The sequence below is a fragment of the Brassica oleracea genome, chromosome C5, assembly GCF_000695525.1.
Source record: "Brassica oleracea var. oleracea cultivar TO1000 chromosome C5, BOL, whole genome shotgun sequence".
In the NCBI taxonomy this organism is placed as follows: Eukaryota; Viridiplantae; Streptophyta; class Magnoliopsida; order Brassicales; family Brassicaceae; genus Brassica; species Brassica oleracea.
In genome coordinates, this window is record NC_027752.1 from 34369902 (window position 1) to 34380586 (window position 10685).

The 10685-nt window shown below is 40.5% G+C and overlaps 1 protein-coding gene and 1 long non-coding RNA gene across 4 annotated transcripts; both read right to left on the reverse strand.

Moving 5' to 3' along the window:
• Nucleotides 1–1563: 1563 nt before the first annotated feature.
• LOC106295590 (helicase-like transcription factor) lies at nucleotides 1564–6734 on the reverse strand. 3 transcript variants are annotated; one of them, XM_013731524.1, is made up of 11 exons: nucleotides 6644–6734; nucleotides 6259–6428; nucleotides 5605–6170; nucleotides 5063–5134; nucleotides 4902–4979; nucleotides 3724–4810; nucleotides 3506–3636; nucleotides 3047–3268; nucleotides 2410–2940; nucleotides 2100–2309; nucleotides 1618–2018 (listed from the first exon to the last, which is right to left on the reverse strand). In XM_013731524.1, exons 2-11 carry the CDS (start codon nucleotides 6368–6370, stop codon nucleotides 1914–1916), a joined length of 3114 nt encoding a protein of 1037 aa, XP_013586978.1. In that variant the 5' UTR covers nucleotides 6371–6428; nucleotides 6644–6734; the 3' UTR covers nucleotides 1618–1913. The 3 variants fall into 3 exon arrangements, with proteins under 3 accessions (XP_013586977.1, XP_013586978.1, XP_013586979.1); XM_013731525.1 differs by having other exon boundaries at nucleotides 6259–6452; XM_013731523.1 differs by lacking the exon at nucleotides 6644–6734 and having other exon boundaries at nucleotides 1564–2018; nucleotides 6259–6629.
• A 2821-nt stretch (nucleotides 6735–9555) lies between these two features.
• On the reverse strand, nucleotides 9556–10533 carry LOC106294161. The gene is made up of 3 exons (XR_001260757.1): nucleotides 10476–10533; nucleotides 10246–10338; nucleotides 9556–10152 (listed from the first exon to the last, which is right to left on the reverse strand). It is a non-coding gene; the product is annotated as an uncharacterized LOC106294161 (long non-coding RNA).
• Nucleotides 10534–10685: the final 152 nt, after the last annotated feature.

Consider the following 10685-nt stretch of genomic DNA (forward strand, 5'->3'; position numbering starts at 1 on the left):
ACCTTCCCAATTGTCAGAATAATTTTTTCATCTTTCTTCTATTACCTGACGTATTTTCTAAAGAGTTATTCTTAGGTTCATCCCCTAGCCTTTAGATTCACCCTAGGTCACCGACCAATAAAAAATTATCATTTTAAATCTAGTATCTTTTAATTAAGGAAACCAAATAACTTGCAAATTATATTATTTTTTCAAAATAAAATTTAAAAATAAATAAAAATAATATATAAAAAACGAATTCAAAAAAAAAAAATGTTGTCAACAAAACACTAAACCCTAAACTCTAATCTTAAACCCTAAACCCTTGGGAAAACCTTAAACCCTTGGGTAAACTCTAAACCATTGGGTAAACCCTAAACCCTTAGGTAAACCCTAAATCCTTGGAAAAACACTAAACATTTGGATAAATTCCAAATTATAAATCTTAAACACTAAACTCTAAATCTTAAAAATAAATATTTTTTTTAAATAATCTTTTTTTAGAACTATTGTTATTTTTATTTATTTAATTTTTTATTTTTTACTTTAAAAGCATAATATAATTTGGCAAGTTATTTTGTTTCCTTAATTAAAAGATACTAGATTTAAAATGATAACTTTCTATTGGTTGGTGAACCTAAGAAAAAGTCTTTTCTAAATGCCGTTGGATACCTTCAATTTTTAACAATAGAGTCAGTTCTATTCACACCGTAACTTGAAAAAAGGAAGAGAAAAAATCAAGATATGAATATGAGGAGAGAGCACTAACCGACGAGAAGCACGTGCATTCATACCATCATAATTATCAACCTCTTGTGAAAACTTAAACCCAAAAAAGCCTTTGGTGAAAAATGGAAAAGAGAAATGACTTAAAGGGCCAAAAAAAAGGAAGAGAAAAGTCATACATAGAAGAGGTCCCATTGTCTTCTATGTTGTCCCCTTCATAGGGCATTTAATCAATAAAAAGTTTCACTACTGTGTATCACAGTAATGATTCATCATCTTGAATCTTAAAGCTGATTCTTGCACAGAACCAAACTTTAACTTTCTTAGCAGTTTCCACTCATACTTTGTTATTTCTGTATCTATTTATATATATGTGTAACATTGGTTCCTCCCCTAATCTCCCACCTAAAGTGCAGAGAGTTTTGTCCTAAACTATCTTTAGGTTCTGCATTTATTTGATCGAACACATCATGAATGCCTCTCCCACAAAAGACAAAAGAGTTTTCTCCATTTTCTCATCAAATATACCTTCCTCTAAACTGCAAGGTGTATTTATGTTAAAAATCATAGACAAGCGTAGACATCAAAACGGGAACATAGCAGCAAGTCAAAGGCGGACCTAGGATGGTCGAGTCAATCACTACGACCTGATTAGAGGAAACCATCCTCATCCTCTTCCAACAAAGGACCATGAAGGAACGAGCTATGTACAAACAGAGGTTCTCTCACCTCATCTACATTGCTGAAGAGGTAGGTAAGCACACTGCACATATATGCACACAATAGGAGTTTCCAAAACAGACGCAGAACCTGCAAGCTTTAAAGGTTGCTTAGCATGGCAAGACAAGTATACATAACTGTCATGATAAGATAAGCTGCTCGAAGGTATCAAATATACAGCAGGAGATCCTTAAGATTCACCGTTAAACTCTTATACAAACCATGAGACGATTTAGTTATTTACATATGGCATACTTCTAATCGATGCAACTCCGAAACATAAAAAACCTAGACTGGCTTCAAACCCTCACAAAACCAAACCCCAAATCCTAGGAGAGACACAGAGTATTGAAGTTAAATTACATATGCAGGTAGAGGGGTTTCTTCCTGCCCAAAAAAGCTCCGTGCATAATCTCCCATAATAAATACTATGCAACCTAACTCAAGCATCGATTCGAAAGCTAAGCGTAGAGCATACAATGAGTGGTCTACACCATAAAAAGATACTTGAGATCGTCAACTGTCAGTCGAGTGGCAGAGCTTCCACCATGCTCTTCACCATACGCAGATGCAACAATCTTCCTTTTCTCTTCCTGATGAAATAAAAAATTGAAAATGATAGTGCTGAATCACTGTAACCAAGTCAGAGCGAGCTGAAATATTGCGTAGAATACCTGAAGTAACAAAATTCTATCCTCCACGGTGCCTTTTATAGTGATGCGAGTTACACTAACTGGCCGAGTTTGACCAATACGATGTGCACGATCAATAGCTTGATCTTCGGTTGTTGGATTCCACCAAAGATCCAGAAGAATAACATGACATGCAGCTACCATATTCAACCCAAGGTTTCCAGCTTTTAGCGACATCAGCATCACCTCTACCTGTTAATAAAGAGAGGGTTAGGATCGATACTCCATGATTCAGAGAAATGACTAGTTAAAGTATTTTGGAAAATATATCTAAGATATTCATATCACTCACATCTGGATCATTGCTGAATTCTTTTACAGCCCTGTCTCTTGCTGCTAGACTCATTGTTCCATCTAATCTTCTGAATTCAATACCATTTTCAATAAAACTCAGCTCAACCAAGTCAAGCATACCCGTCCACTGAGAGAACACTATCGTCTTTATTGCCCCCTGGCTAAGTGAAGATGAGTTAAGAGTCGTCGGCTCTATAATGGTAACATCGTCATCATCATGTGGCTGTGAGGAAGAAGAAGGCATTTGACCATGTTCGGAAAGCGACTTCAGAATATCTAGGACAGCCTTAATTTTTGATGAACTAAACTCGCTTTTTCGAAGAGCTGATCTATCCTGTGAAGAACTACGTCCTATATCATTGGTGATGCATTTTCTAAGGGAAGATTCAGAGAAAACAACATCACGCCCAATGTCTTCTCTGCATCTCCGTACAGGGCACACGTTCTCATCCCCAGTGATATGTTCTGAAACACACTGATAGCAAAATACATGCCCACACAGCGTAACAACAGGGTTTTCCGGTGGATCCTGCAGATAAACAGGTAACAAGAGTAAAAAAATTCAGAACTGGCCTAATAATTAGAGAACAGTGAGCCTGAAGACATTTCGTAGCTCTCAATTACTCTGCACTTACATCACATATATTGCAGATGGCGGATGATGACTCTAAACGATTGAGCAAGTTGATTCGAGCCTCCCTCGGGAGTCTTTTGACTGCTTCTTCTGATTCTTTGCCAAGAGGATCTGAGTTATATCCGTTAACAAGTTGTGGGTGGTCACACGCTTGGCGTAGACGCAAAAGCATCAGAAGAATATTTCCGTAGTTTTGGCCCAAAGTTCCTGCAGCAGCATAAGCCTGCAGAAGATATGATTAATCATCTTAACAGGTACAAGACTACAAGTACGAGTTTATGTTGTTTCACTGGCAGAAATAAAAGACTTGACACCAGAACATGATTTTCCAAGAACGCTCATGCAAAACTACAAGGTCACATAGAGTTGCTTTATAGTTGTTTCTTCTTTTCCAACAAAGTGCACATCAAATTTCAAACCAAGTATGAACTGATAAAGTGTGGAGGACGAAAAGGAAAACCTTGAATTGTGATCGTGAATCTGCTTCAAGCTTCTTGTAGAAAGAGCGCTCCTCCACTGAAAAGTCCACTTTGCTCAAACTAATTTTCTTTGGAGGTAGATTAATAATGGGTTTCCCATCAAGCAATGTTCCTAGATATCAAAAAAAGGTTGTGAAGTCCCCACCACCAGAAATCACACAACTAACCATCTAAGAAAACAGAGAGATGATCGGAATACCTTTGGTACGGCGCAGCATTATAGCCTTTAGAACAGCTTGAAGCTTCTTGTAACCATGAAGAGAACTTTTGGAAATCGGAACCTTGATTGTATAGTAAAATGACTTGTACACGGCATACGGATTATATCTAAGGAACCTGAAATAGCTGTATAGATCATCAATCGTATTTTGAATTGGCGTTCCAGACAAACACCACCTCCTCTTGGCTCGAAGAGTGCAACAGGCTCTTGCCACCTGTGTTGTATGATTTTTAATTGTCTGAGCTTCATCTAGTACTACTCTGAGCCACCCAACTCTTGATAATGTACCACAATCAGAGTCAAAAGATGAACCGTCCATGCTTTTTCTACCTCTTTTCTTACTCTTCTTGCTGGCCTTCATTGCAACCTTACGTTTCTTCTTGTTGCCATGTTTTTGGTTATGGTCTTCATCGTTCTCATCATCGTCCAACAAGGACTGTTTGGGAGCTTCATTGGTAACAATGGCGTAAGTTGTGACAACCACATCATATTTTGCTAACTCCACAGGATCTTTGGTCCTATTACCACCATGGTAGACTAAAACAGAAAGTTTAGATTCATCAGAAACCTTCTCATCAAGCTCTCTTGCCCATTGCCTCACAAGACTCGCTGGACAAACAACTAATGTACCAGCAGCTGGTCTCTTTCTTTTAAACTCCCTTACTGAAGTACTCGCTTCTTCATCTTTGACTTTCTCCGTATCTGAACTGTCATTCTCATCACTATCACCAACACTCAGAACCGTGGTCTCACTGTTGGTTAAAACCTTGAGCTCTGTTTTTGCGTGACTTTCACTCTCATGTTTTGCATTTTCTGACTCATCATCAGCATCCAGATCCAATATTTCAGCTTCTTCCTTAATAGACAGAACCGTGGTCTCACTGTTCCTTGAATTGAGCTCTGGTTTTGCATGACTTTTACTTTCATGGTTTGCATTTTCTAACTCATCATCAGCATCCAGGTCCAATATTTCAGCTTCTCCCTTGGTTGAGATTTCAGACTTCAATTGTGACTCAAACTTTTGCTTCAGGATAAGAGCAATCATCGAAACTGTCTTACCAAGTCCCTACAAAAATAGACCTTACGTAGTTTGAGGGGAATATCCACGTAACAAAATCACAGATATTAACTTGGGAAGAAATTTAAGAATATGTGACCTGATCATCTGCTAATATCCCTCCCGAACAGTGCAAACTAGTTGTTTCCTTCTGAAACATCCACGCCAATGCAATTTTCTGAAAGCAACAGTATTTTCAGTACACTGTACACAAACCAATTTCAACGGCCAATAAATGGTAACATTGAAACATGACAATACCTGATGCCTCATAAGAGGAACTGAAAGAATACCAGGAGGTAGATCAATTTCGGTCTTGGGTTGATTCAAATCCTGCAGGATTAACATACTCTTTTATTAAAAATTGCACTTAATATACCATTAAATATCAGGTTGACTATGGAAACAACACAACACAGAGGCTCTCAACATATTTACAATGCACCTGGGTAAAATCGAAAATGAATGCTCCTCATAAACACAATTATCTAAAATATCATTTTTCAGATGAAGAAAAATAAAGCAGCTTATTGCATAACTAGGATACTCGGTCTAAAATGAGTAGATTCAGCATGGTAATATAATACTATGACTCCAGCATCAATGAGAAACCATATAAAACGAACAATGCACCATAAATCTCTGAAAAATATTTAACCAAAAGAAAGGAGCCAAGTTTGGAGCTATTCATTGCTCCATATTCACAATTGCAATCATACCAGGTGATTAAAGCGACACAAGACATGCAAACAGAGAAGAACAGCCAAGTGTTGAAGGCCATACATAAGAGAAGATTGAGTTACCTGTAGCGCAGCCTGATAGATCAACCTCTCGTCGTTCTCAGAATTCATATCTTCACCAACGCCAACCCTGTGAATTGGATCGCTTGGACCACCATAATGTAACGGAGAGGATGCAGATGTTCCAAGGGTCATAGACGGAGGAAGGATCCTAACCCCATTCATGCCACGATGAATTCCTATCTCAAAATGAGCTCCACGGTGACAATCACCAAACGCACTCTTGTTGCGTACAGCAGAACTAGTACTATAGTCCGCACCAAAGCGACCCACGTTGCCATGGCTTATACTGTTAGTAGCACTTCTTGGAGGAATAGGAGCCGTATTAAAAGATGGTGGAAGGGTTCTTTTCAGAGGTTGTTGAGAAGGTGGCGGCTTCTTCTCATAATCTACACCAGAAGGAACACTGGAAGTCCTCGAGTTAACAATGCTCTTGTCATTCCCTGTAGAGCAGTCTCTTGGGCGAGATACATAACTAGAGGCACCATAGCGAGAAGCAGGATTTGCGGGTCTGGCTTTAGTTTGAGTATTAGCAGCAGAGGAAACCTTTTGAGGAAAACTAGTGCTGCCTGGAAAAAAAGTAGCAATGGTGATTTGATAACTCCATGAAAGCTAAACCTCACTGAGAGAGATAGAGACTGAAGATAAAGAGTATACCATCTAGCCAAGGGGGATTCTTCCTGGTTTTAACTTCTTCCCTAATGGGCTCTTCTGATACCTCTTCATCGCTGCTACTACCTGAACTAATCTCGATAGCAGAATCCATCATGGGATCTCCTTCGTCTTCACTCTTTCCAGCAGTCGAGCTTCTGAGAAATCGAACGAGCCTGCGATGCAAAACATTCTCCACACTGAAAAAACCATCACAATAGCCAGCAATGCTATCAAATTCGACTAAGCTGAAGATCAATGAAGCTAATCCAAGGAAAATCAAAACGGAGTAAGCAGAAATGGCGGGATAATGGAAACGGAACATTTATTTTGATACGAAAGAAGACGAGGAAGATGGAGAATCGGGAAATGAGAGAGAGATAGAGAGTACCAAGGAAGCAGCGAGGTGGAGAAGAAGGAAGCCACTGTTGATTCGGAAGTTTTTTATTTTTTACCTTTCTGTCACGACGGCTGGTTGCGGTTTTGACGGAGAGTAAGGGAAATGTGAAGGGATGTTGGGACGTCCGTTTTTTTTTAAAAAAAATGAAACTTTACTAATTTACTTTTTTAACCAATGTAAAAAAAAAGGGTATTAGCCCGGCCCATAGTGCCTAATTATCCATAAATCCAAAATTAATAATTATTTTTTCTTCTTAATCGAACCACACAACAAAAACTTCCACAGTTCCCACTGGTGAAAATTTTATGAACCAGAAAAAAAAATCAATTCGATATCCGGCCAGCCTATTTCCAGACGACCATTCCCTTACATTCTCGCTCAGATGATCTTTGACACCCGCAAATGAACGACTCCAGAGCATGACACAAGCCTTTGTTGGTTATAATTGGGTTGTAACCCGAATAATTTAGAATTATATACTTGGATAATGATTGAATCGTCATGTTTTTCTTAAAGAGTATTTCGACTCTATTCCAAGCTTTTGGGTTACACGAAATCCCTTTGTAAGATAAGACGATCAAAAGTCTCATTCTTGTTCTAAGCTTTTTTTTTTTTTTTTTTTGAAACACTATTCTTGTTCTAAGCTAAGATACAAGAATAACAAATAAAACTTTAATGCTTACATGTGTTTCTTCAAAGATCTTTGATGATCTTCGAACAACGAATCTTTCTTTCCTTCTCTTTTATTAACTATTAGTTTAACACACACCAAAATAAAATTTATAAAAAAATCAAACTCTCTATGACTCTGTTCCCAATGCAGAATCCCTGGAAGCTGCCTGGCTCTGCCTCCGTCCTGAGCCCTCTGCCGTCCGCCGCTGGTGAGCCTCCTCCTCCGTTAACCCTTCCCCCCGAACCTCCTGACCCCTCCTCGCCCCTCTCACCCCATGAATTTCCCCCTCTATCTTTTCCCCCCCTTCAAAATCTAGATCTAAAACTGGCCAAAACCCTAAACTCAAAGGTGCTTTGGTACTGTCCTCTACTTCTGAGACTGAGCTTGTTGATGTCACCATGACTCTCCAGTCAGAATCACCTGAAAAAATTAACTCCACTACAACTGGCCACCAAACTGGTCCTGCATCAGATCTCTTATCTGCTTCCCAAACTGGTCTCCCCCTTTTTGGATCTATTCCAAAAACCATCCTGTCAAATGAGAATAACATTTTCACAAACCCTAACTCAAACTTCCTTCTTACGACTCACTTAACTGTTGATTGCTCTGTTCAAGAGCCAAAATCTTCTTCCCCTCTCCTCACAAACAAAGCCGCTTCCTCGCCTACTCTCCCACCCACCACTGGTCAAACTGAAGCCACCAAAAACACCCCCTCCCCTCCTATCCTTCCCCCTCCTTTTCCCCAAGCTCATCTCCAGTCCAAAAGACCTTCACTTGTGGAAAGACTTAGAATTTCAGAAGACAAAACACTTCAAAGACTAGCGCCTGTCTCCATTTCAGCAACAGGACGACCAAGAGTCCTTATTCCTGATGATGTATTTGAAAAAGGTGCTGAGATACACAAAGACTTCATTGTATGCTATTACAATGGGAAACCGCCGCCGTTCAACCAGATTCAAAGCGTCTTCAACCACATGTGGGAAAAAGGAAAGAAATTAGAGATCCATAACAATCTTTCAACAGATCGACACTGGTTAGAATTCCTAGTGATTACCTGCGTCAAAAAATCCTTGAGAAGTGTATCTGGTACGTTGGAGATTCGATGTTTCATACTGCGCAGTGGACCTCTGAACACTCTATGTCTACTCCTCCTCTGAAAGCTATTAGGATCTGGGCTCACTTGACGGGTGTTCCTCTTGACCTGCGTTACAATCACGGACTCAGTTTAGTTGCAGGTTTGGTTGGAGAACCAAAAGAAACAAATGATTTTACCAGGAACCTGGTTAGCCTCACTATCTCCCATGTAAAAGTCGAAGTGGACCTGACAAAGCCACTTCCCTCAGTGGTAGAATTTGAGCACCAGAGTGGTGAGGTAGTAGAAGTCCAAGTTACCTACCCCTGGACCCCTCCAACATGCTCTCACTGCCATGAACTTGGCCATATTATCCGCAATTGCCTCCACTACACCCCTCCTCCTCCACCACCACCACCACAACAGAACCCCCCTTTTGCTTCCTCTTCAAAAACTCCTCGACCCTCACCAGCAAAAAGCCTGCCAAAAAAATCATCCCACTATAAAAAAAAAAACCCTTCCTTCTCAGCATCAAACCCAAACAAAGACTTGTCCTGTTCCAACTTCCTCTCAGTTTGTTGTTTTAGCAAATCTTCCTCTTGAAAACTCTCCTGCAAAGGCTCATGTGCAGCTGAGTGTAGCTTCTTTCCAACCATTACCTTCCTCCGCTTCCACCCCTGATCCTCCTCCTCGACCCTCCCTCAAACGCTCTAGATCCTCTCCAACTCTGTCTCCTCAAAATCCTTCTCAAACTCCAAATCCAAACCCTTTCTTTCAAAAAAACCTTGAACCTATTAAACTCCCACCTTTTCACCAAAATCCCCCTGACCTATCATCTTCACCCAACTGCTCCACCAAGCTTTTGTCCCTTGATCCTCAAGGTATGAGTGAGGATCCTCCCACCTCATCCTAATGAGTGTTTAACTCTTTTTTTGGAACATCCGTGGTTTAAATGACCCGGATAAACATCGGATTTTTGTAGACTGGCTTCATACTAATAAACCTCTATTTGGGGCTATTTTGGAATCTCATATCAAAGAACTTTCTCTGTTACACTTAATGACTAAGCTGTGCTCTGGCTGGAGTTTCGTCTCAAACCACCACTCGGATGATGACGGTAGAATCATCCTTATTTGGAAAGACCCTATGAAACTGCAAGTCGTCCACCAGAGTAGGCAAACTCTAACTTGTCTGTTGACTCTCCCTGATAAAGAGCCATTATTCTACACAGCAGTGTACGCTTCCAATCTAGCAGAAGAGCGCATCGACCTCTGGACCGACCTCTTACAGCTTCACTCCACCTTTGACTTGCAGAGCAAGATGTGGCTAGTTGGTGGTGATTTCAACCAAATCTTATTCCCCTTAGAGCACTCATCTCCCTCTGTGAACACTCGAAACCACCAAATGTATCTCTTTCATGACTGCCTCCTACAGACTGGATTATTTGATCTGCGCTTCAATGGCCCCAATCATACTTGGAAGAATAACCAGCCTGAATCCCCGATAGCAAAGAAATTGGACAGGCAGCTTGTAAACAACAATGTCATCTCTTCCTTCCCCCATGCTGTAGCCACCTTTCTCCCTCCTTCTGTCTCAGACCACACTCCTTGCTTAACCGACCTAGCCTATCAGTTACCTAAAGCCGGAACCCAACCTTTCAAGTTTCAAAACTACCTAACCAAACATCCTGGGTTCACTCAGCTGATCACGGACGCTTGGGCTCAGGCCGGAGGCATATGCTGCAATCTAGCTGACCTGTGTTGGAAACTAAAGATCATCAAAAAGGATTTGAAACTTTTAAACAGAGACAATTATTCAAAAATTCAGGAAAGAGTGAAAGAAACTTACTGTTTGTTGCAAACTGTGCAGGTGCAAGCACTCCAATCACCTACTCCACAGATTTTCAGAGAAGAGAGAGATCTAAACCAGCGCTGGATGTTCCTGAGACAGATAGAAGAGTGCTACTTTAGGCAGAAGTCTTGGATTAACTGGCTCAGAGAAGGGGACCTTAACACAACCTATTTTCATAGGATCTGTCAAGTAAGAGCAAGCTATAATGCAATTCGTGTGTTCATTACCTCAACAGGGGCTCTCATCACTGACCCACTGGAGATGAGCCAGCATGCAATAGCTCACTTCCACTTTCAAAAAACCAGCTTCTATGCATCGGGTTTAACCGAGCAAGAGACAGATACAATTCAAGCCTCCACAGGCATGATCAAGGGCACACTCCCTTTTCGATACTTGGGACTCCCTCTCAGCTCCAGGAAGCTCTCTTTGCCAAATTG